Consider the following 27690-nt stretch of genomic DNA (forward strand, 5'->3'; position numbering starts at 1 on the left):
CTTTTTTAAAGTAAGGGAAGAGTAGAATAAGCTGCTGGCACCATATTTACGAACTCCATATAAAAGAGCAAATTTAACCTGTAAAATAACAACCTGGGTTCTCCAGTATACTTTAACCCTGAGTTCAACTATATAGCCAATGATCAGAGAAGACTATATCATATGCTCAGTTCTACTTATATTAGTCGAGAAAGCTCAGTTCTTGTTCTGAACCTCAGAAAAACAGAAAGCAAAACATTTCCTAGATTTTGGTGGTTTGTCCAATATTCCAAGCATATTTTTCCTGGTTGTTCTGATATTAAATCTTGTGTTGAAAGATCCAAAAATCACCTGTAGTTAAATCAAAGAATCTGGAATTTGCTATTAATTATCCAATATTTCTCTGCTTTTACAAGTTATCTAGATTCTAGAAATTTGTTATCTAATGGCAAAACAGAGATAGTATTTTCTATTTTTACTACATTGCTTAGTTATCTGCAACCAGATAAAAGCTAAAAGTAGTTGTCTTGCTAGGAAAAGTTCCATCAACAGCAAAATCTCATAAATAAAGGACATTTTAAACTCCATTAGTAATATAGTTCTTTCAAAAAAATTAAAAAATCAATTAGTTTTAGGGTAGGGGGGATGTTTTAGAACAGCATAGCACCTGACACAAACTTGATGACAAAAGGAAATAAAGAAAAAAAGGAGTAAAAGTAGGCCAACAGAAAATAAGTTAGTGGTGACATTCTTTAATATGGTATTCTCACAAATACAACAGTGATACTGTGAGGGAAATGAGAGACATGGCATTCTACCTTGGTGGCATCTGCTTCTTTGAAAATCATATATGGTTCTGCACACTCTCCAATATCTCCTTGTTGTAGGACTTTTTCTAGCTGTCAAAGCAAAGAAGTAAAGATTAATTAAGATTTTAAAAAAGCAGCCTGACATCAAAGAAGTATGTCCTTTTATCTGAAGCGAGGAGAGAACTTCCACCTTGCTTATGGCCCTGTCTAAATACTGATGAAGTCTGTGGACTCAAAAGGCTTCCATAACCTTGGAAGCTTATAGCAAGCCTCGGGTAATCACTGACATCATAAATAAGAGTGTTAGTTGTTAAATTAACAACAGAAGTCATTGTGCACTTACTCTCCATGTAGGTCCTTGGTCCTTAATGAGTTGTACTGTAAGAATTAACTTCAAAACGGTTCTCAAACGGTGCTTTATACGGTGTGGGGGGGACGGAGTGAAAAATATTGAAATCTTTACTTATTATAGTTGGTCTTCTGTATATAAAGTTAATTAAAAACAAATCTTAATGAAGAACAGGATGGGAGAGGGAGTAGGAGGTGGGATGGGAGTGGGAGTGGGAGGGCGGGTACTGGGGGAAGAACCACTATATTCCTAAAGTTGTAACTATCAAATCTGCATTCATTAAGTAAAAGCTTTAAAAAATAAGAAAGCAGCCTGAAATGCAAAGGTTACTCAGTATACAAAAATCAATGTCATATTCATGAACATAATGACAGAGAAACAGCACATCAACTCAGTTGAAGCAGAGAAAGTACTGGACAAAATTCAACATGGTTACAATACAGAAATAGTCTACAAACTAGGAATATAAGGAAACTACCTCAACATAATAAAGCCCATACATGAAAAGCCTACAGCTAACATCATACACAACGGTTGAAGACTGAGAACTTTTCCTCTAAGAGTAAGACAAAGATGAGGATGCTCACTTTATCCTCTTCTATTCAAAAAAGCACTAGAAGTCAAACCCATAACAATTAGGCAAGAAAAAGGAAGGAAGGAACAAATGGTAGCTGAATCAGAAAAGCAGAAGAAAAACGACCTCTGCAAATGACGTGATCTTTTACATTAACACTCTAAAAATTCTACTAAAAAAATGCTAGAATAAATAAATTCAATAAAGCTACAGAATATAAAACCTATATACTAATGAGAAATGCAAAAAGGAAATTAATAAAACTCCATTTGCAATACTATCAAAAATAAAAATATTTAGAATAACCAAGGAAGTGAAATATTTATATATTGAAAACTATAAAACTTAATTGAGAAAGTAAACAAAAATAGAAAGAAATCTCATGTTCATGAACTGAAAGACATCATACGATTAAGATGTCAAAAACAGCAACAGGAGTCTACAATTAAATGTAAACCTTATCAAAATCACAATGAGATTTTTGAAGAAACAGAAAAATCCACCCTAAAGTTCATATGAAATCTTAAAGGGACCCCTAAATAATCAACATATTTGGAAAAAAAACACAAAGTTGGAAGCATCATACCTCCTATTACCAAATTATAATAACCAAAATATATAGCACAGAAATACAGAAGAACATACAGACCAGTGGAAGTAAACAGAAAGACCGGATATAAATCCTCCAACATAATTAAATGATTTTCAACAAGAGTGCAAAGCTCATTCAATGGAGAAAGAGGAATCTTTTCAACATATAGTGTTGAAGAAACTGGACATCCAAATGCAAAGGAATAGTCAGACACTTATCTCTTAGGGTATACAAAATTGACCCAAAATGTGTCAAAGACCTAAATGTAAAAAATTATAAGTAGGGGCCTGCGCTATGGCATAACGAGTAAAGCTGCCTCCTGTGGCAACAGCACCCCATATGGGCACCAGTTCAACTTCTGGCTGCTCCACTTCCAATCCTGTTCATTGCTAATGCACCTGGGAAAGCAACAGAAGATGGTCCAGGTCCTTAGGCTCCTGCACCCATGTGGGAGGCCCAGAAGAAGCTCCTGGCTCCTGGCTTCAGATCAACCCAGCTCCATCCATTGTGGCCATTTGGGGAGTGAACCAGTGGCTGAAAGATCTCTCTCTCTGTCTCTGTCTCTGTCTCTCTCTCTCTGTCTCTCTCTCTGTAGCTCTACCTTTCAATTAAATAAATAAATCTTTAAAATAAAAAAAAAATTAGGCCGGCGCCGCGGCTCACTAGGCTAATCCTCCGCCTTGCGGCGCCAACACACCGGGTTCTAGTCCCAGTTGGGGCACCGATCCTGTCCCGGTTGCCCCTCCTCCAGGCCAGCTCTCTGTTGTGGCCAGGGAGTGCAGTGGAGGATGGCCCAAGTGCTTGGGCCCTGCACCCCATGGGAGACCAGGAGAAGCACCTGGCTCCTGCCATCGGATCAGCGCGGTGCGCCAGCTGCAGCGCGCCTACTGCGGCGGCCATTGGAGGGTGAACCAACGGCAAAAGGAAGACCTTTCTCTCTGTCTCTCTCTCACTGTCCACTCTGCCTGTCAAAAATAAAAAAATAAAAAATAAAAATAAAAAAAAATTAGAAGTAGCATTATGATATATTCCAATAATCCCACTTCTGGGCACACATCTAAAAGAATTGAAAGCAAGGATTTGAACAGATATTCTTGCACATCATGTTCTTAACAATATTATTCACAACAAAAAAGGTGGAAACAACCCAAGTATCCATCAATGGATGGACAGCTAAACAAAATGTGGTTGCATATACACCAGGTGTAATAATACTCAATTTTAAAAAAGGAGGGGCCACTGTTGTGGCATAGTGGGTTAAATCACCACCTGCAGCACTGGCATCCCATATGGGTGCCAGTTTGAGTCCTGGCTGCTTCACTTCCAATCCAGCTCCCTGTTAATGCACCAGAGAACATTAGCATTTTTTTTAAAAGGAAGGAAATTCTAATACATATTATAACTTTGGATGAATTCTAAAGATATAGTAAATTAAATAAGCCAGTAACAAAAAGACAAATACTGCATGAGACCGCACTTATTTGCGGTACACAGAGTAGTAAAAAAATCATAGAAACAGAAAGTAGAGCCCTAGTTGGCAGAGGCTGCAGAGAACAGAAACAGAATTGCTACTTAATGGATATAAAGTTCCAGTTTTACAAGGTGAAAAACTTTTAGATATAATTTGCACATAATGTGAATATACTTAATGGTGAACCATGTACCTAAAAATGGTTAACATGATAAACTTTAAATGTATTTTACCACTATTTTTAAAAAATTTTTTAAGATTTTTTTTTTTTTTAAATTTTTGAAAGGAAGAGTTACAGAGAAAGGGGGAGAGACAGAGAAGGAGATCTTCCACCGGCTGTGGCCAGAGGTAGGCCAGGCCAAAGCCGGCAGCCAGGAGCTTCTTTCAGGATTCCCACATGAGTGCAGGGGCTCAAGCACTTGGGTCTTCTGCTGCTGCTTTCCAAGGCACATCAGCAGGGAGCTGGATGGGATGTAGAGCAGCCACGTCTCGAACTGGCACCTATATGGGTCACTGGCACCTATACAGGATGCTGGTGTTGCAGGCACTGGATTTACTCACTACGCCACAGTGCCAGAAACAATTAAAATTATTTTTAAAAGCAGCCATAAATTTCTCTCCAGTTAATATATCAAAATGTCAAATTGCAACTTAAAAATAACAACCCACAAAATATTAAGTGGCGGGGCCAGCACCGTGGCTCACTTGGCTAATCCTCTGCCTGCGGCACTGGCATCCCATATGGGTATCGGGTTCTAGTCCTGGTTGCTTCTCTTCCAGTCCAGCTCTCTGCTGTGGCCCGGGAGGGCAGTGGAGAATGGTCCAGGTGCTTGGGCACCTGCACCCACGTGGGAGACCAGGAGGAGGTACCTGGCTCCTGGCTTTGGACCGGTGCAGCTCTAGCCGTAGCGGCCATTTGTGGGGTGAACCAACAGAAGGAAGTCCTTTCTCTCTCTCTCTCTCTCTCTCCCTCCCTCACTAACTCTGTCAAAAAAAAAAAAATTAAGTGGCTATTACAATAGCTCCCACTTAATTTATTTCTCCAAAGTGTCTCACTATCCTCCTCTAAGAGTTTTAAGATTTTTTTTTTTTTTTTTTTTTTTACAAAGAAATGTAATCCACTGTTTGTGGGAATGTAAACTAGTACAACCATTATGGAAGATAGTTTGGAGATTCCTCAGAAGTATGAAAATAGATCTACCCTATGACTCAGTTATCCCATTACTGGGAATTTACCCAAATGAAATAAAATGAGCATATGAAAGAGCTATCTGTACGCCCACGTTTATTTCAGCTCAGATCACAATAGCTAAAAGAAATATGGAGTCAACCCAGATGTCCATCAACTGATGACTGGAAAAGAAAATGTGGTATGATGGGATGCTACTCAGCTATAAAAAAGAATGAAATCAAGTCTTTTGCAACAAAATAGATACAACTGGAAACTGTCATGCTTAGAGAAAAAAGCCAGTCCCAAAAGACAGATATATGTTTTCCCTGACTTCTGTTGATTAAGATACAGAGAATAAGAAAATGAAATATATATTAGTGAAATTGACATTTTGAGATTTGATTATTGTTTACAGCTCTGTCTATATTCTTGAGGAATAATGGTTTTTCTACTTACTACTTGTTAAATTATTTATTTAGTGGAGGGTTAAGCTTGTGATTACAAAATAAACTGAAAGGGCCAGTACCGCGGCTCAATAGGCTAATCCTCCACCTTGTGGCGCCGGCACATCAGGTTCTAGTCCCGGTCAGGGCGCCAGATTCTGTCCCGGTTGCCCCTCTTCCAGGCCAGCTCTCTGCTATGGCCTGGGAGTGCAGTGGAGGATGGCCCAAGTGCTTGGGCCCTGCACCCCATGGGAGACCAGGAGAAGCACCTGGCTCCTGCCTTAGGATCAACGCGGTGCGCCAACCGCAGCGCGCCAGCCACGGTGGCCATTGGAGGGTGAACCAACGGCAAAAGGAAGACCTTTCACCCTGTCTCTCTCTCACTGTCCACTCCACACACCAACAAACAAACAAAAAAAGAAAATAAACTGAAAGTATGTCACTGTAAAAATTAAAAGTAAGAAGGGGGGGGTAGGAGCATGGGCAAGAGAGAGGGCAGAGTAGAAAGTATCAATATGCTCTTAAATCTGAATATAAGAAATATGTGAGATTTATTCACCTTATATAAATTTAAGTTTATTTTTAAAAAGTCTAGAAACTGAATCAACAATATGTAGAATCTAATTCATAATAAAACTGATACTCTAAATTAGTGAACAAATGATACATAAACAGCTCTTACAAATTAGTAAGATAAAGTAATAACAATCCACTGAAATGCATATGATTGCATAGGTATATACTCATATATATAAATTAACTTAGCGGTACACTTAAAGATTATTATTTTTTTTTATTTTAGCTCTCACATATAAGAGAGAACATGGTGTATGTTTTTCTCTGTCTGGCTCATTTCACCCAAAATGATGTCCTCTAATTCCAGCCACTTTGATGCAAATGATATTATTTCACTCTTTTTTGTAGCTGAATAATATCCCATTGTAATATATAGACATCACATTTTCTTTATCCATTCATCTGATGATGGGACACCTTGACTGATTCCATATTTTGATTATTGCCATAAACATTGTGGTGCACGTATCTCTTTGATACAATGTGTTCATGCTTTTTGGGAGCTAAAATTAAAAGAAAAGAAACGCCTGTGTGTATCAGCTTTGTTGCAAATACAGTGTTTTGTCAAATTCTGTTTTAAACCTTGGTTAAATGGTTAACAATTATATACTACTATAGTATTAGTGATTTTATGACTATTTTAAAATTTATATGAGTAAAATTGATTAAAAAATTGTATTTTTAAATGTATATTATATGAAAAACCATTTACAAATATGTTAAAACTTAGCAATCTGAATAAGTACATCACAAAACAGGATATCCAAATGGACAATAAATTCTTCATCTTTAGTTATAAGAAAATTGAAAATTAAAATCAAATTCATACAACCCTATAAATATATAAAAAATATAAATGGTGGGGCCGGCGCTGTGGCATAGCAGGTTAATGCCCTGGCCTGGAGTGCCGGCATCCCATATGGGCGCTGGTTCTAGTTCCAGCTGCTCCACTTCCGATCCAGACCTCTGCTATGGCCTGGGAAAGCAGTAGAAGATGGCCCAAGTGCTTGGGCCCCTGCACCTGCGTAGGAGACCCAGAGGAAGCTCCTGGCTCCAGGCTTCAGATCAGCACAGCTCCGGCCGTTGCGGCCAATTGGGGAGTAAACCATTGGATGGAAGACCTCTCTCTCTCTCTGCCTCTGCCTCTTCTCTCTCTGTGTAACTCTGAATTTCAAATAAAAATAAATAAATCTTTTTTTTTTTTAAAAAAAAAGGTAAGATAAATGAAACTAAGATGTAAAATAAAATTCAAGAGTAGCAAGGTTAAGGAAACACTGATGATAGGAACATAAATTGGACTAAATATTGGAAAATTGGATGCTTTCACTACAACTGAAGATATAAATACCCTATGGTCTTCTAATTCAACCTCTATCTATAGATGCAATAGAAATGCAAACATATTTGCACCAAAAAGCAAATACAAGCATGTTGGAGCAGGATAACTTGTAATAACTAAAAGTCTACAAAATACTGAAAGCCAGGTACAAAAGACTACATATTGTTTGATTGTGTTTATGTTAAATTCAAGAACAGGAAAAGCTAGCTAACGGTGATGGAAATTGGAACACTAGTTATGTGGTGGGAGGGGGTGATAATCACTAGAAAGATAAACAAGAGAATCCTCTGGGATGATGGAGATATCATATAACTTGAGTTCAACAATGATTGGTGATGAATATATGCCCAGCATGTCATCAAGCTGTTTACTTCAGACATATTTGCTACACATATCTCTTTGTAGATGGTTTATATTTCATCTTAAAAACTGATAAATACCAAGAACGAATATTCACAAGCAGTAGGAATGCAGCTATTATAGTTACTTTGGAAACTTGTTTGGTAGTATATATCAAAGCTAACATATAAATGTCATGACTTGTCAATTTTAGAAACCAATTATATAAAAACAAGTACAAATGCCTATCCTTATGATCTACAAATATTCACAGAATTACCAATAGAAGCCACAAGCTTATATGAACTAAAATCTCTATCACTAGTAAAATGGATAAACTGTCATTCATTCATATACTAATATAACAGAAAGTAATAAAAAATAAACCTCAGGGGCCAGCACTATGGTGTAGCATAAAGCCACCACCTGCAGAGCCAGCATTCCACATGGTCACAGGTTCAAGTCCTGGCTGCTCCACTTTTTTTTTTTTTTTTAAAGATTTATTTATTTGTTTGAAAGAGTTACACAGAGAGAGAGTGAGAGGCACAGAGAGAGGTCTTCCATCTGCTAGTTCACTCCCCAATTGGCTGCAACGGCCGGAGCTATGCCGATCCAAAGACAGGAGCCAGGAGCCAGGAGCTTCTTCCGAGTCTCCCACGTGGGTGCAGGGGCCCAAGGATCTGGGTCATCTTCTACTGCTTTCTCAGGCCACAGCAGAGAGCTGGATCAGAAGTGGAGCTGCCGGGACTCGAACCAGTGGCCATATGGGATGCTGGCACTACAGGTGGTGGCTTTACCTGCTATGCCACAGTGCCGGCCCTGCTCCACTTCTAATCCAGCTCTCTGCTAATGCACCTGGCAAAGTAGCAGAAGATGGCCCAAGTCCTTGGGCCCCTGCCACCCACGTGGGCGACCTGGAGAAAGCTTCTGGCTCCTGGCTTCAGGCCAGTCCAGCCCTGGCCATTCTGACCAGTTGGGAGTGAACCAGTGGATGGAAGATCTCTCTCTCTGTATTTTTCTGCCTCTCCTTCTCTGTAACTCCGAATTTCAAATAAATAAATCCTTAAAAAAAGGAGAATAAACAAATAAAAATGAACTTCAAAACTGCTATATACAACACAGATTTAATCACATAATCATGACGAACAAAGAAAAGGAAGATAAATAAACACATTTTCTTTGATCTCATTACTATGGTGTTCAAAAAAAGGCAAAATTTTTGGAAGGAGGAAGCAGTAAATAGAATGGGTTACAAGGGTGGGTTCTGAGATTTTGTTAATGTCTCATTTCTTACCTTAGCTGTCTGGTCACATAAGTATATTCATTTCGGAAAAATTAATCAAACTACATATTTATAACTTCTGTCCTTTCAATAATCAGGTCATCCTTCACTAAAAATTAAATATTTTTAAGTGAACTTTATTAACATTACCTTATTGTAACTCAAGCTTTTATTTGTGGTTTTCTTTCAATGTGCTTTGTGTTTTTGTTCTCTAAAATGGCAAGTACACATAAACAATAATCCAAATAAGGTGGTGTAATCCCTTCACATATTTAACAGAAAGTAACTATGTTAAAAAAAAAAAGAAGACACAAAAATGAGCAAGGAGCTAATAATTCTGGCTGGACCATAATGTCAGTATTCCAGATCTTTATAGATTATAGAAAAACTTCCAGCTCTTCACTTCCCTTACCCCTTCCTTCCCTTTGTGACACTACAGTTACTCTCAGTAAAGTGACCAAGTACATATCCCAGCCTACTGATTTTGTGGTCTGTTATGTGACAGACTTATTTTGGGTCAACAGAATAGTAGCTACAATTAAAAAAAAAAAAGAAAGAAAGAAAGAGAGAGAGAGGGAAAGAAGGATGGGAGGGAGGGAGGGAGGAAGGAAGGAAGGTAGGTAACTATGGAGATGTAACCAAAGACTTGAAAACCACCTATGCAATTGGATCTGGTCTTTGGCACTTCCAACCACCATGAGAGTATGCCATACTAGCCTGCTAGAAGAGACCTAGAGAGTACACTTTAAGCTAAATCAACTGATGCCCCCCAACCAATGCACAGACTCTTAAGAGTGGAAGCACCTTAACAGAATGCATTCTAGACTGGCTGACCAACAGACAACTCAGATGCATGACCTAAAATGAATGTTTACTTTTGTATCCTACTAGGATTTTATATTCTTAGTATTAGATAGCCATAATTAGCTATACACATAACAAGAACATTTTTCTATCAAGAAACGAAAAATATCCTGATGTACCACAGTGATGAAAGAAAATCTCCTAAATGTGGTAAGCAATTGGCTCAACGATTAAGACACTGATCATGACACCCACATCCCACATCAGTGTCTTATTGAGAACCAGCTCCATTTCTGATCCAGCTTCCAGCTAATGTGCGCCCTTGTAAGGAGCAGGCGATGGCTTAAGTGGTTGGGTCCCTCTCACTCACTTAGGAGGCCAGATTGCCCTCCAGGATCTCAGCTTAGCACAGCTCCAGCCCTGGCTGTTTGGGGAATAAACCAGCAGATGGAAGATATCCCTCTTTGTCTCTCTATCTTTCAGGCGCAATGAAAATTAATACAAAAAGCAAAAAAGAAAACCTCCTAAATGCATTTCCTTCAGAATTTATTTTTTAATGTTATATACCAATAATACTCATGAACATAGATGTAATAATTCTTTTTTTCTTTTTTCTCTTAACAGGCAGTCATCATTTGACATCTCTGAGTGCACACCACTGGAATTTGGAGTGCAGCTGGGACTCAAACCCAGGGACTCTGATGTGAGATGTAGGCCAAATGTTTGCCCCTAAAATTTAAATTACTATTTCCCTTTCCCTTGTTCTTTTCTTTATAATTGTAGAAAAATTTTATATAGACTTCTTTTTCACTAAACATTGTATCAAGCATATGTGACACATCTGTATCACAAAAGATTCTTCCAGAGACCAGCATTGTGGCGCAGTGTCTTAAGCCACCACCTGCAACGCCAGCATCTAGTATCAGAGTGTCAGTTCAAGTCCCAGCTGTTCTGCTTCCAATTCAGCTTCCTTCTTAATGCACCTGGGAAAACAAATGATGGTTCAAATATTTGAAGCCTTGCCATGCATGAGGGAGAACCGGGTGGAGTCCCTGGCTCCTGGTTCAGCCTAACCCAATCCCATCTGTTGTGGCCACTTAGGGAGTGAACCAGTGGATGGAAGATGAATTTGTCTTTCTCTCCCTTGCTCTCTGTCACTCTTTCAAAAAAAATAAATACACCTTTCAAAAAACTTCTTCCAAGTTGTAGTTTCAAGGGCCATAGTACTATGTCATATAAATGTATCAAGACTTATGTTCCTGTTTCTATATGTTGGATATTTATATCCAACATTTCCTATCTTTAATTTATCTTAGCCTATTTTTAATGTTTATTTATTACTTTACTTCAAAGGCAGTGGGAGAGAGAGATAAAGATTGATCATGCACCTGCTGGATCACTTCCCAAATGCCTGCAACAGTCAGGACTGGGCCAGGCCAAAGCCAAGATCCCAGAATTCCATCCAGTCTTCCCCTGTGGTAGCAGGAGCCCAGGAACTTTAGCCATCATCTGCTGCCTCCTAAGATGCATGAACATAACTGGAGAACTTGGGGCTCAAAGAGGCACTCCAGTACGTGATCGTTACTCAAACTACATATTTGTAACGTGTGTCCTTTCAATAATCAAGTCATCCTTCAATACAGATTTAATTAATTTTAACCCAATGTGTGACAACACCTGTCTCTATCTAAATCCTTTTTGGTTATCTATGATGACAACCAAAGTTTGTCACTAAATAATCTCATTTTCAAGCAGCCAATATTCTAACCATCATCTTTATCTTACCAGTTCATTCCCTCTAATATATTCTATCTCGTGAAAAGCTACTATTCTCCCCACATAAAATAACTGTATATTTGCAATTTGCATTCATTTCTAGAACTTAAAAGTTACTCTTTGAGTGAATTTCTAAAAGCCAATACTGATAAATATTTGCTTGTAGGACTTCTCACTGTAACTAAAATTTACTTTAGCCTGAATTCATAGGAATATATCCACAAATTAGGACATTATTCCTGTGGGTAAACTCGATTCATTTCATGACAATCCACTTTATAACCTTATTATAAAATTCATTACCTCTGTGTAATAATTTTATATAAATAAAGATAAAGTGATTAAGGAATATATTTTAGGTTACTCTCAAGTCAAGGTCAAGTTAAGGTAAATGATTCTTTAAGTTACATAAAGCTAAGTAACTTTATTCAGATTCTAGAATTTGTAATCCTTATTCTTAACTGTCTGACAGCCAGATCACACTGCTCCACAACTTCCATGATTCAGCTCTAAATATTTATAGGATTTAGGAACTGAGTGATAAAATTATCCATGGCTCCCTGTGATGGCTCATTTTATGTGTTAACTTGGCCAGGTTATGATGTCTGGCTAGTTAGTCAAATACGGATCTAAAAGTTGCTCTAAAGGCATTTTTTAAAAAGGTGATTAACATTTACAGCAGTAGCCTAGAAGTAAAGCAGATTACTCTGTGAGCCTCATCTAATCATCTGAAAGCTATGATAGCAAAGACAGGTTTCTCAAAGGACGAATTCTCCTTATATGTAACTTACAAACCCTGCCTGGGTTTCTAGTTTGTGGTCCTACAGAATCTGGACTCAGGGCTACTGTATCAATTCAGGTCTGACCTGAATTACCAGTTGCCAGTCACTCTACAAACTGCACACATCCCGGCTCCAATGATCATGTGAGCCAGTTCCTTAAAATCAATCAACGTGTTTCCCAGTCCCTCTCTCAATAGATACCAACAGACAAAACTGATAATAGAATATATGTATTAGCTCCCCATACGAGAAAAATTAGGTAGCGTCTACAGAATATGCCCAGTAGTACATTAAGGAACATCAAGATGAAAAATAAGTAAAGGTCAAATATTTGTCCTTGAGAAGTTTGCAATGTTGTTAAGAGAGAGGTATACAGAAACTACAAAAAAATAGTCACATACATTTCACATTATTCCTACCTTTATTACAAGAAAAACATCTTGTGAAGGGTAAGTGATAGAAAAAATAGCTGATCTTGCCAGAGTGGTGATGGCAGCAGGAGGCACATGTGGACGTAATAATCCTTTCATCTGCTCAGAATTAAGGTCAAAATAAAAGTTTTCTGAAATCTGAAAAATACATTTCGCACATTAAATTTTAAAATCTGTACATTTTATAAAAACTTACGCAAATAATTCATATTCAGCTTTAAATTATTATAAATATTAGGACATTATACTCTAACTTAGAGTTTATCCCATATTGCACTTAGACCAATATTTATATATCTCAATCAAAGCAAAAGAAATGTACAAGTTATTTGGGAAGTATAATAAACATATTCTATACAATCATATCCCAAATTCTTTGGGTTGAATATTCAACCTCTAATAAAGTATACAAAGAAATTATCATTGAGTTAAATGGCTCTGAACTGAGGTTTTATTTGCGCAAATACAAGTTGCTAGAGAAAAGTTACATTAAGGAAATCCATAATATGTCATATGTTAACTGTAGAAGTCATTGAAGGCACTTCTGGTTCTTACTACACATTAGGCTTAGAACATTAAATTAAGAAATGCTATTTGAGATAGCTTCCTGAAAAATTCCTAAATTTAATAACATCATAGTAAGACTATTATTTAAGATAATATTTTAAATATTTTAAATAAAAATAAACTTTTAGCTGTTGAGAATTTATGAAAATTATGTTAATAAAAATTCACTCTTATTCTTGTCTTTTATACACTATTTGCTTAAAATACTTTTCTTGTATGATACTATTTCTTGAATTAAAAAAAAATTCTCTGGCTACTTGCTTTTGGAACTCTTTAACTAAAACAAAACAAAAACCAGTCACTGATTAAAGTATTTTATACAAGAACACATTTAACTAGTTTTAATAAATTAAATTTCTATTTGCTTCCTTAAGAGATGGGCAACTATTTGGCATAGTGGTTAAGACATTGGTTGGAACACTTGCGTTTCATACTATAGTGCTCGGGTTCAAATCTCAACTCCACTCTTGATTCGTTTCCTGCTCAATTACACCCTGGGATACCACAGGTGATGGCTAGAGTAGTTGGGTCCCTGCCACCTATACAGGAAACCTGGATCAAATTCCCAATTCCTAGCTTTGGCTTGGCCCCACCCAGCAGTAGCAGGCGTTTGTGGAGTGAGGTAGTAGATGGGAGATCTCTCTCTTTTTCTCCTCTCTCTCACTATGCCTTTCAAATAAATAAGAATAAATAAATTTTCAAAATTAAAAAGTTACATGTTTAATAATTCTCAAAAAATCATTACTTATAAAACACTAAAAAGAGGCCTTTTGAAATCTTCAACAAATGATTATAGTGAAGTTATATAACCATACCTTTTTCTTTTCCTTGACATCATATAAAGCCAAACTTGCAAAAATGGGTTCAATTTCAATTTCAAACCTTCATGAAAAGAAAGGATAAGATAATTTAAATATATAAAAGACATAGCTGGAGAGATTCTGATTCCAAAACTAAATTATCTCAATACCATGAAATTTTGTATGTCTGTGCCTATGCCTACACTGCACCTTCTTCCTGAAATATACTCCTCCTCAGACATGTCTTTCACAGTCTTTACCAACCACTGCTCTCTAGGCAATCATCCTCAACTTCTCTTGATACAACTAACCTCAAATTCCCTAAAAGCCTCATGGCATTTTACGTACATTTTGTGACACTAATTACTTTCTAATCTGTAATTTGGTTCTTTATATGTATAAATATGTTTTAAAACACACTTTAAAAATAAAGGGCTAATATTTTCTCTCTCAAATTATAAATGAGTCACCCTATGCAAAAAGCCTAGAAAATACATAAAAATTCTCAGAGGAAAACAGGAGCATCCAAAATTTCACTTTTTGGAAAGAACTATAACTAACAATTTAGTGTCGGATTAGATCTAGATGGATTAATCTAGATCTTTTCTCTATGTATAAATATAACTTAAAATTTTTTTTAAATTTTTTTTAATTTTTGACAGGCAGAGTGGACAGTGAGAGAGAGACAGAGAGAAAGGTCTTCCTTTTGCCGTTGGTTCACCCTCCAATGGCCGCTGCGGTAGGTGCGCTGCGGCCGGCGCACCGCACTGATCCGATGGCAGGAGCCAGGTGCTTCTCCTGGTCTCCCATGGGGTGCAGGGCCCAAGCACTTGGGCCATCCTCCACTGCACTCCCGGGCCACAGCAGAGAGCTGGCCTGGAAGAGGGGCAACCGGGACAGGATCGGTGCCCCGACCGGGACTAGAACCCAGTGTGCCGGCGCCGCAAGGCGGAGGATTAGCCTAGTGAGCCGCAGCGCCGGCCTATAACTTAACATTTTTAAAACAAAAAATGCCATACTATACATGATATTTTATACTCTGCTTCTTCAACTTAAAATTTTATGGGCAAATTTCTGTGTCATAAATATTAATCTTCTCTCACTTTCAATGCTGGCACAGTAATTCCCATTTTATGAATATTCCAAGATTTATTTTGTAACTGTATGTTCATATTGAGATGTCTAATTCACTTCCAAGAACAGTGACTTACATAAACATTTAATAAATATCTGATGAATAAAATAATATGTAGTATGAACTGAATGAAGCAGTGGTTCTTAACGTAGGCCAGTCTTGCCCCCAAGAGGGTTATCTGTCATATCCACAGACATTTTTGGTTATCGAAACTGCAGTAGCATCACAGGAATTTAACAAGTAAAGGCCTGGGATGTGACCAAACATCCTACATTGTACAGGACAGCCTCTGGCAACAGAGAATTATCTCCACAAATATGTCAACAGTACTGAAGGCCTAATAATTCTGCCCTTTTTTTTTTTTAATTAGAAGAGTAAAATCCAAGATTCTTTAGGAGGCAAGACAACGTATTTGTATTGGGTTGAGAATTTAATAAAGGGCCACTTAAAATAGTTGGACATATCCTGGGGCTAGCAATAACAGGACTCATTACCATCCCTACAGCTGAAAAAGAACATGGAAGTGGTAACCAAGAATTGGAAAGGATAGTTGGATAGACGATCCCTCACAGACACTGTGGCCTTCTGAGCAAACAAAGAGTTAGGGAAACAAATACTCCATGTGATCTCCCTTTCTTCCACTCTCTCACTGCTCGCGAAGAACTCTCAGCAAAACCCAGCCAGATATAAAATGAAGAGATCTTGGGGATCTTTTCCACGCGTGTCAGCCTCTACAAAACCAACTATGCATCCTGCATAAAACTTGATCCTATCAGTCTTTGTTATTCTGGCCACTCCAGTGGGTAGGCAGTATCACAATGGATTTTTCATATGCATCTTTTCATATATTAAATACTTGTATATTCTATTTTGGTCTACTTTTATATTTGTTGTTTGACTTTATATCTCAGTAATTTGTAGCTTTTTTTTTTTTTTTTTTTTTTTGTATTCTGGAAATGAGCACAATGTTCAAGGGATGTGGTAGAAATATCGTTTCCCCTTCCAAGGCTTCTGTCTTTTGATGTTTGAAGTTGTTCTTTATAATGAAGTAAAACACATCAATGTTTTCCTCTATAGGTTAACAGGAGCGGGGACAAGAGAGAGGAACAGATATCCAACTTCCTACCAATTCATTGAAAAGATCATCACCCTTTCCACACCACTCCATAGTATCCACTTTCATTGTAAATAAAAAATCAATATGCATGTGGGTCTTTCCTACTCTTTTTAGTCTATTCCATTGGTTTATTTGCCTAATCATGTAGCAATACAATACTATCTTAATTTCATAGTTTCACACTAAATCCTGATATCTGGTTGTTTTTGGTAAACTTTTTCAAAACTGTCCTGCCTCCTTTTGGCTCCTTATATTTTCATATAAATTTTAGATTCAGCTGTAAATAGAAAACAAAACAAATAAAAGCAATTCTAATTTACCTATTATAAAAATGTGTATTCCAATGTATAATTTAGTGCCATTAAATGCCTGCATAACAACTTTCTTTATAATACTCCTGACTGCTATTGAAAGATCCATATCAGTCACTATGACAAAATTGTAGAAAATAAGGCCGGCGCCGCGGCTCACTAGGCTAATCCTCCGCCTTGCGGTGCCGGCACACTGGGTTCTAGTCCCGGTCGGGGCACCGATCCTGTCCCGGTTGCCCCTCTTCCAGGCCAGCTCTCTGCTGTGGCCCGGGAGTGCAGTGGAGGATGGCCCAAGTGCTTGGGCCCTGCACCCCATGGGAGACCAGGAGAAGCACCTGGCTCCTGCCATCGGATCAGCGCGGTGCACCGGCCGCAGCGCGCCTACCGCGGCGGCCATTGGACGGTGAACCTACAGCAAAAGGAAGACCTTTCTCTCTGTCTCTCTCTCTCTCACTGTCCACTCTGCCTGTCAAAAAAAAAAAAAAAAAATTGTAGAAAATAATCTGAAAAAACCAACACAATTTCAATGTGCTCTACTTTAAGAGATGCTAGTATTACATGGAAAGTATTTATAAATTAGGGTATATTTTTCTTTTAAGGTTGCAAAAAAGGGACTGCCAAAGATGTATTTGTAGAGTTTTTTTTTCTTATTTAAATGTAAATTCCTCATGTATTTAGCACACAATTTGAATTAGTAACATCAGAGAACAGCATACCACATTAATCCCAGTCTCCCAAAGATAGACATGTTCGAGTTTGTCAAGAAATGCTATTTCAGGAACAGACATCACATAGTTACTAAACTGCAAAAGAGGTCATTTTCAATTCCAAAAGATGTTACAGATAAAATCTGGCTTATTGCTCTTGATCTTCTTTTTTTTTAACTGAGTATATTTTCATACAGTTGCATACAATTAAGATAATACAATTCTGAAAATTTTATCAGTGTACTGATACATATTTTCACTTAAACTCAATTTTGTCTGATATTCATATTACTCCTTCAGCTTTCACTTGATGAATATTTACCAATTATGTTTCAATATATATTTTTACTTTCAACCTTTTTGGGTGCTTCTGTTTTACATGGATTTCCTGTTTAAAATTAAAAAAAAAAAAAAAACACACAGCAGGTATTTGGCCTAGCAGTTAACATGTCAGGAGAACTATGTTCCTATCAGAGAACCTGAATTTGAAGCTAGACTTCTCTCCTGATTCCAGCTTCCTACCAGTGTAGACCCTGGAAGGCAGCAGGTGATACTCGGGTAGCTGGGTCCCTGCCAACCACATGGGAGACTAGGGCTGATTCCCAGCTCGTGGCTTCAGCCTGGCTCAGCACTGTCATTGTGGGAATTTAGGAAGTACACCAGCAGATGGGAGTGAACCAGTCGATGGGAGATCACTGTGTTTGTTTCTCATCCTCTCTTTCTCTCTTCCCCTAAAATTATACACATACACACTGAAGTCTGCAAATACAGTCTCACAATCTTTTTCTTTCAAATGGATAGTGTAGTCCATTTACAAGATTGTCAAGACTTACATTTGGATTCATATCTAACATCTTATTTTTATTGTTCTCCTTTCTCTAAATGTTTTGGTTTGCCTTTTTGGATTGACTGATATTTCCATTTTTAAACCAATTTTTTCCCCATTATCTATCTAGAAAATAATTTGTCTTGTAATGATTACTTAAGAACTTATAAAATACATAGTTTACTTAAAAGTTCTAATATTCACCAGTATCCATACCATCTTCCTAAACAATTAGACCTTAAAATACTTTATCCCTAATCAATCCTTGATTTATACATTCTGTTACATTTTTAGTTCTACTTTAATTATGTTATCCTCATAAACTAGTCACTTCTACATTAAACAATGAAATTCATCCTTATGTTTCCCTTTTCTTTGTACATCATTCTTTCTGTCATCTAAAATCTTTAAAGTACATCCTTTAGAAGCTACATTTTTAATGATAAACCACTGTTAGGAAACACTTCCGGTTTTTACTAGCCTAAAAATATATACACTTCATCATTTACAGATTTCAAAAAATGAACAGAACTTCTTTGCCAATCTTCCCAGTAAGTGGCGGTCTATTTCCCCACACCTTGAATTTAGGCTAACTTTATGATTTGTTTTCATCAGTAAATGCTATGTTGCAAGAGTTTTAATCCAAAGTAACAAGAAGACTTGCAACTTTCACCCTCTTCTTGCTGGAAACACGTCTACCCTTACATTAACACATCCAGGTTAGCTTACTAGATAATCAGAGAAGTGTGGCTACTTTGCCAACTGACATTAAGCTAAGAAATCAAACAAGAGAAACTCCTAGACCAAGTTTCCTACCAAGTGCCAGACATTAAGTGAGGCTTTTATATGTCATCTAACTCCAACCATGAGACATAATGAACAATTGTTTCTTAATACAAGAGAAATTAAAACACAAACTTGTACACAAATATAATAACATAATCCATAATTATGCTTCTAAACTGAAAGCATCTCAAATATTCACTAACTGATAAATGGATAAACAAGATATTGGGTATATACCCAGTGGAATATTACTCAACCACAGGAAGAAATAATGTACTGATACTTGCCACAACATAGGTAAGCCCTGAAAATATTATACCAAGACAAAGAAACCAGAAACAAAGGGTCATAGATTGTATGATTCCATTTATGGGAAATTCTCAGAGTACGCAAATCAGTAGACTAGTGGCTGCCTTCAGCTGGAGGAATTGGGGAAAACAGGGAGTGACAGCAATGGACATGGATTTATTTTGGGGGTGATGAAAGTGCTCTAAAATTCATTGTGATGACAGCTGCACAGATCTGTACATATATACTAAAAACCAATGGATGAACAGAGTGAATTCATTAGTGAAGTGTATACTGTCTATACACTGGGTAAACTGCATAATATGTGAATTATACTTCAACAAAGCCATTTTCCTTAAAGATAGAAATAAATCAAGTTTTCATCAACTGATGAGTGGATAAACATAACATGGTACATCCACACAGTACAATATTATTCAGCCATATCAAGGAACGAACCAATGATATATACTACAATATATATATAAAACTTGAGAACATAATGTTATGTGAAGAAACTTGACACAAAAGGCCACTTGTTGCATAATTCCCTTTATAGGAAAAATCTAGAATTGCTGAACTCAGAGACAGAAAGCAAATTAGTGGTTGCCAGGGATGAAGGGGAGTAGCTAATTACTAAACGGGTATTATTACAGACTGAACAAAATTCCCCCAAATTCATGTTAAAGCCCTAACTCCTAATATGACTATACTTGGAGATAAGGCCTTGAAGGAAGTAATAAGGTTAAATGAGGTCCTAATGGTGGCACATTAATGCCATGGAACTGGTGTCTTCATAAGAAAAGAAAAGTCTTCTAAGCATACAGCAAAAAAGCAGCCAACTGCAATCCAGGAAAAGAGGCCTCATCAGAAACCACCCTACCCGGCCCCCCCACTACAGCCTCCAGAACTATGAAAAATCCATGTCTATGTTTAAGATACCTAGTCTACGACATCCTATTATAGCAGCCCAAGGAGACTAATACCTTATTGTATTTCTTTCTGGGGTGAGGAATATGTTCTGGAATTAGACAGTAGTGGGAGTTGTACAGTTCCATGAATATGTATCACTGATTTGTGTACAAGTTTAAAAGGGTGAATTTTGGAGTACGTGTTTGACATACCAGTTAAGCTACTGCTTGGGACGCCTGCATCCTCTATCAAGATGCCTGGTTCAAGTCCCAGCTCCCCTTCCAACTCCAGCTTTCTGCTAAAATGCACGGTGGAGGCAGCATATGAGGGCTCAAGCAATTAGGTCCCTGCCACCCAAGTGGCAGACCCAGAATGAGTTCTAGGATCCTGGCTTTGGTCTGGGCCAGGCCTGGCTACAGCAAGCATTTGGGAAGTGAACCTGCAGATCTAAAATCTCTCTCTCCCCATCCCTCCCTATCCACTTTTTCTCTGCCTTTCAAATAAATAATAAAGTTCCTGTAACAGAATGGAAAAAACTTGAAATTTTAAAAAGGTGAACTTTATGATATATAAATTATCATCAAAATAAATCTGTTAAAAAAACAAAGATTTTAAGTTAAGAACTAATGTTAGTTGTCCAGATATTCAAAAGACAATTACCTATAAAAATTTCTAGATAAATTTAACTGGATACATAATACCTTAACTTTCAAGGAAACAAACTGCCAGAAGTATACACAAACGTGGTCTGTCTCTACAAGCTGCATCTTCTAAAAGGCTCTAGGAAGTGAAACTTCTTTTTCTTAAGTCAGAACCACTAACTGATTTATAATACTACATAATAAAATTAAAAAAACATAAAGTCTGTTCTTCAGTTACTGACTGCACGATAATAAGCACACCAGTTAACCTCTGCTAATCCTTTGAATTCTGGTTTCCTCTTTCATAAAATGAAGAAAACATCTACCTTATAGAGTAACTCTGAAGATAATTAAAGAAAAAGTATTTTGTGAAGCAGAATACAAATTCAAGATGCATCATCTTCACAATGTTAGAAGTCATTTAATATTTTTAAAGAAGGAAAAAAACACACTTCAAAACTTTGAAACAACGAAGTCGACTATGTAACAAATACAAAATCAACTTTTTAAGGCAATGATGGGAAGCGTTGGCCACAGGCCGTAGAAGGCCCATGACATCATTTGGTCTGGCCCAGCAATCTGAGGTGGGACCCAAAGTTCAGTAAATCTATAGCAGGCTAATTTTTAAGATGATAACTTTGTATGGCCCAGGAATGATGTTACAAATGTATAAATGGCCATTGGCAGGAAAAAAAGATTCCTTACCCCTGCTTTAAGGAAACAGATACTTTGTCTTTATATTCTCCAACCCACAATGGTATCTGGTAAGTACTAGAAATTTCAATGAATGTTTTTTCCAATTTCTGACTAATTTTATAGCTGTGCCAAAGAGTTATCTCACTTCTGAACCAAAAATACCCTAAAGCTTTGACTCATTCATAAGTCTGAATGCTGAATATATTTAAAATTATGCATAAAATAATACTTCTCAAAAGAATATAAGTCCAAGTATAAAACTAAGATTTCGTTAGATTAGGGCTCAAAAATCTTATCCCAGAAAACAAAAGTTATATAGTGAAAGAAAAAAATACTCACTTGAGAGATAAACATTTTACAAGAAGTCTTTGACCAAAATGTTCTTTGGGTACATCAGGAACACTAAGTCGTTCTATTGGTTCTTCCTAGAAATTGACAAATAACACCAAACTAAATACACATATCCTATTTCAACCTTTTATAATTTTTTAAGAACTTATTCTACTAGTCTTCTTAGCCTTCAAAACCGAACACAGGAAAGAATGACCTATTTATCCACAAACAAAAGTCATTCGATCACAAGTGTGCAGAGTTCACAGAAGTTACTCATTAAGAGTAACAAATTCGCCGGCACCACGGCTCACTAGGCTAATCCTCCACCTTGCGGCGCCGGCACACCGGGTTCTAGTCCCGGTCGGGGTGTTAGATTCTGTCTCAGTTGCCCCTCTTCCAGGCCAGCTCTCTGCTGTGGCCAGGGAGTGCAGTGGAGGATGGCCCAAGTGCTTGGGCCCTGCACCCACATGGGAGACCAGGAGAAGCACCTGGCTCCTGCCTTCGGATCAGCGCGGTGCGCCGGCCGCAGCGCACCAGCCGCGGCGGCCATTGGAGGGTGAATCAACGGCAAAAGGAAGACCTTTCTCTCTGTCTCTCTCACTGTCCACTCTGCCTGTCAAAAAAATAAAATTAAAAAAAAGAGTAACAAATGCACCAGTATAAAAAGTGTATTTCATGGAGTGGGCATTTGGTCTAGTGGTTAAGACACCCACATCAACTTCCGGCTCCAGAAGCTGACCCCAGCTTTCCATCAAAGAAGACCTAGGAGGCAATAGAGATGGATGGCTCAAGTAGCTGGGCTCCTGCCACTCTCCTGGGAGACCTGGATTGTGTTTCTTGCTCCTCACTCCTGGCTCCACCTCTGGCCTAGCTCCAGCCTTTTTGGAAATTTAGGGAGGAAACCAGCAGATGGGAGCTTCCTCTTTCACTTTGTTTCTCTTCCTCTGTCTCTCAAGTTAAAAGAAAATTTTCTTAATATTTCATTTACAAAAATGACAGCTATCTTTCAGTTAAGTTTCATTTTCTACACTACTATAATACTATATATAAATCATACTCATAAGAGGTCTATCTTAATAATCATTTACTTCATTATATTCAGATTTCTATACCTCATCTGGTGATGGATGCAAAGCAAAGAGTTCTTTATGGCGGTTTGATTTCCTTTGGTCATCATTCTGACGGTCGATTTCTTCATTTGGAGTTCGGTCAAGTAAATTGGGAAGCAAAGCATCAGGAAGTGAATTTTTCAAGTCAAAGATACTGCAGGCCCAACTACCCCTTGGAGTATCATCTATTGACATTGAACGTCTTTTAAGATCATCCTGTCACAAAATATTAAATATAATATGTTAGTAAATAGAATTAAACTATCTATAAGTAACTTGTTACAGTCATTGAATAAAAAGTATTACTTGCTCATCCTGGTAGTTGTTGCCATCTGGAGCTTCATCGGTTTCAAAGACCTGCTTTGGCAAACCTTTTTGCCTTTCTTTCTGCTTATCTAATGTATTGGGATTAAATCCTGTTCCCAGTTTATGGTATCTATTAAAAATAAAATAAATATCAATTTTTGAACAATTTTTACATTTTCAGCACATTATATACAATAAGCCAAGTGTTTTCTGTACTATTTCTTTTTTTGTTTTTTAAAGATTTTATATATTTATTTGAGAGGTAGAGTTACAGTGAGAGGGAAAGACAGAAAGGTCTTCCATCCACTGGTTCACTCCCCAATTGGCCACAATGGCCAGAGCTGGGCCAGTCCGAAGCCAGAAGCCAGGAGCTTCCTCTAGGTCTCCCATGTAGGTTCAGGGGCCGAAGGACTTGGGCTATTTTCCACTGCTTTCCCAGGCTATAGCAGAGAGCTGGATGGGAAGTGGAGCAGCCGTTACTAGAACTGGCACCCATATGGGATGCCAGCGCCGTAAGTGGAGGATTAACCTACTGTGCCACAGCACTGTCCTCTGTTATTATTTCTTCACATAAGAAAAAATCTATTCTAACAGTTGAGGGTATTAAACATTTAACCAAAAGTTTAAGAAAATTTCCATTCATAAGGCCAGCATTGTAGTACAGTGGATAAAGCTACAGACTGATATGCCGGCATCCCATATGAGAGCTCAGTTCGACTCAAGCTGCTTCAGTTCTGATCCAGCCCCAGCTAATGCACCTGGGAAAGTAGCAGAAGGTGGCTCAAGTAATTAGGCCCCTGCCACCAACATGGGAGATCTGGATGGAGCTCCTGGCTCCTGGATTTGGCCTGGCCCAACCCCGGCCATTACAGCCATTAGTGGAGCCAGAAGATGAAAGATCTCTTTCTTTCTCTGTCTCTCCCTCTTTCTCTGTCAACCTGGCTTTCAAATAAATCTTTAAATAGAAAAATTTTTAAACATTTATTTATTTGAAAGGCAGAGTTATAGAGAGAGAAGGAGAGACAGAGACAGAGACAGAAACAGAGAGAGAGCTTCTATCCGCTGGTTCACTCGCCAAATGGCCACAATGGCTGGGCCTGGGCCAGGCCGAAGCCAGGAGCCAGAAGCTTCATCTGGGTCTCCCATGTGGGTGCAGGGGCCCAAGGACCTGGGAGTTATTCTGCTGCTTTTCCAGGCACATTAGCAGGGAGCTGGGTTGGAAGTGGAGCAGCCACGACCCAAACCGACATCCATATGGGATGCTGGCATTGCAGGCTGCGAACTAACCTGCTCTGCCACAATGCTGGCCCCAAAAGAAAATGTTTTAAAAAGAAAATTTCCATTCAGAGTTCCTTTATTTCAACTAAATATAGATCATGAGTTTCCAGAAGTAAATCATATTTTCCTTCTTTCTGTACCAACTATATGTACATAATTTGTTATACTTTCAATTCAGAGACTTGGTCAGTAAAAAGAAAACTTGGGAGGCCAGGAAAAAAAAATGAAAAAGTAGAAAACACATATTACATTAATAATATAATTCTTAAAAGGTAAAATCTACATATATAAAGCACTCAATTTTATTTTATATTTTTGAAAGGCAGAAATAAAGACAGAGATCTCCAATCTACTGGTTCACTTCTCAGTTCAAAGCAAAGCCCAGATTAAAGATTTTAATCTGGTTTTCCCATGTGGGTAGCAGCCATAGCCTACTGCTCTCCAGGGTGTTCATTAGCAGGAAGCTAGAATTAGGAACAGAGGTGTGGGACCAGCGCTGTAGCAGAGCAGGTAAAGCTGCCACCTGCTGTGCTGGCATCCCACATGGGCACTGATTCAAGTCCCAGCTGCTGCACTTCTGACCCAGCTCTCTGCTATGGCCTGGGAAAGCAGTAGAAGATGCTCTAAGTCCCTGGGCCCCTGCACCTACGTGGGAGACCCAGAATAAGCTCCTGGCTACTGGCTTCAGATCTGTGCAGCACCAGCTGTTCTGGCCATCTGGGGAGTGAACCAGCGGATGGAAGACCTCTCTCTCTTGCTTGCTCTCTCTGTCTTTCAAACAGATAAATCTTAAAAAAAAAAAAGAAAGAACGAAAGAAACCGAGGTGGTACTTGAACCCAGGCACTCTTGATATGGAATGCAGGCATCCCAAGCAGGACTAAACGGCTATGTCAAACACTCACCCCTCTCTCTTAAAACTTCAAATAGCCAATCAATGTTTTTCTGTGTCTCATGACGTATTAGTAATCTTAACTTTCAGAAATTAAAAATAGCAAAATCTATAACACCATTACATACCTATATTATTTAACATTTAGGTTAAGAAAGAGCCACAGAACAAGTCTTTAATCAACAAAACTTTTTCTAATAAGCCTGTAATAATCTAATATCAGAACATCAAATAAAGCTGATCAAAGAACAATTACTATTCACGATTAACACTTCATTGAGTCAAACTGAGAGAATATTTTAATTGGAGAAGAATAGTTACGACTATTAAAAGATAAGATTGTTTTGGCTACCAGCAACTCATGACATAGTGAAGAATCACATTTGATGATTCATACATCCTGACTGTTGCTAAAATAATTAAAACAGCAGGTACAATATTGTTAACATCACATTATAATCACAAAATAAAATATTTTCTCCAGAAAAACTTATACACCCTCAATATACTAACATGAAAGGTATTATGCAGAAGCAGATAGCTTAATCTTTCAGGAAATGTTTCAAATACCTTAATTCATGAAGTTGCGCAGGTAAACTGCTCTGATAAATAATAGTGTTGTATTCTGTTCTAAAGAATTGACAGTTTGCAATTCAAGAGAGCTGGAACAACTTATGATTAATACTTTTCTTCTGTATCATTCTTTCTTCCAGCAGTTGCTACAATGAGGCACTATCTGATTACCCATCCAAACCACACACCGCTATTTTCCTGACTTCATCTCTTGGCATTCTCACCCTTACTTATTCTGTTACACCACACTGACATTTCCAGCGTGTTTCTGGTACCGGGCCTTGACATGTATTACCCTTCCCTCTGCCTAGTAAACTCCTCCCCCAGCTATCCACAGGGTTCCATCCCTTGTTTCCTTCAGATCTCTGCTCACAATCACCTTATCAGTAAAGCTTCCTCTGATTACTTATATAAAATAAAAATCATGTCCCTCTTCTATGCCCTCTATATCCCCTTCACCCTACTTTTTTTTTCTCCACAAGACCTTTATCTGTTATACATTTATCTATTTGTTTACTGTCTATTGACCTCCTTACCCCCTGGAATAGAAGTCCCATAAGGGCATGGAGTTGGCTATGTTCATTGCTGTACCCCCAGAATTTAGTACCGTGCCTAGTGCATATGAGACTTTCAAAATATCTGTTGAATGAATAAATAAGTGAAGTACTTTCTGTTCCATTATCAGTCCCTGCAGAATTCTGGCTTCATCTTACACCTCACTTTTCAGCCATAACCACTTGGCCATCAGGCCAATCAGTTGGGCTGTTAATATTTCTACACCGATCAAAATTTCAATCTCCAGAGATAAATGATTTTTGCTACGGTTACAATATCTTTTGTATTTCTTACAAACACTAATACTTAAGAGTATTCATTACACTTACATATTTTTAAAATATTTTAATTTTTATTTGTTTGAAAGGCAGACTTACAGAGAAAGAGGGAAAGAGAGGGAGAGAGATCTTTTATATGCTGGTTCACTCTACCAATGGCTGCAACAGCTGGGGCTATGCCAGGTCAAGGTCAGGAGTATGGAGTCAGGAGGTCAGCCATGTGGGTGCAGGGGCCCAAGTATTTGGCCCAGCCTCTGCTGCTTTTCCGGGTGCACTAGCAGGAAGCTAGATTGGATGCAGAGCAGCCAGGAATCAAACTGGTGTCCATATGGGATAATGGTATCACAGGCAGCGATGCCACAGCACAAGCCCCTACACTTCTGGATATTAACTTGTGCTCCAAAACCACTCTCTACACTGTTAAAGTCTTTTATGAATAGCTTGATAATTCTCTTTCAAGCATATTGGCTTTCATCATATGAAATGGCAATTCTGGGTTCCATGTTCATTTTTCAATTTGTATCCCCATATATAAGTAACTATTGCGTCTAGTTCACATAAAGTGGTTGGAGGGAGGAGGCAGATCATGCTGCTAAGCAGTGTCAGCCAGTACCTACCATCCTGGGGATAAGGGTTCCTTCTTCTTCCAAGGTATGTGTACCTTAGACATGATCCTACCACCTCTCAAGCCTCCATAAACACTGCTCCTAAAAAATAGTAGGTATTTCTACAGACACTGCTATGCACACATGGTATAGGGAGTTCCAAAGGAACCAAATGTCTAACATCTGTTGCAGGCCCGTTTCCACTGCCTGTATTTACTGCTTCTGAACATAAAGCATCACTAAAATTTGTGTGTGTGTGT

General features: G+C 38.0%; 1 protein-coding gene across 2 annotated transcripts in view; it reads right to left on the bottom strand.

Moving 5' to 3' along the window:
* Positions 1 to 27690, bottom strand: part of DOCK7 (dedicator of cytokinesis 7) — a 248232-nt gene that overhangs the window by 180329 nt on the left and 40213 nt on the right. For both annotated transcript variants that reach the window (XM_062191451.1, XM_062191452.1), the window contains exons 5-10: positions 23252 to 23381; positions 22949 to 23161; positions 21843 to 21928; positions 14100 to 14166; positions 12706 to 12855; positions 798 to 878 (exon numbers count right to left, since the gene is read on the bottom strand). In XM_062191451.1, the coding sequence (XP_062047435.1) occupies positions 798 to 878; positions 12706 to 12855; positions 14100 to 14166; positions 21843 to 21928; positions 22949 to 23161; positions 23252 to 23381 (727 nt within the window). The remainder of the gene's footprint in view (positions 1 to 797; positions 879 to 12705; positions 12856 to 14099; positions 14167 to 21842; positions 21929 to 22948; positions 23162 to 23251; positions 23382 to 27690) is intronic.

This window comes from Lepus europaeus, chromosome 5, assembly GCF_033115175.1.
Source record: "Lepus europaeus isolate LE1 chromosome 5, mLepTim1.pri, whole genome shotgun sequence".
NCBI lineage: Eukaryota > Metazoa > Chordata > Mammalia > Lagomorpha > Leporidae > Lepus > Lepus europaeus.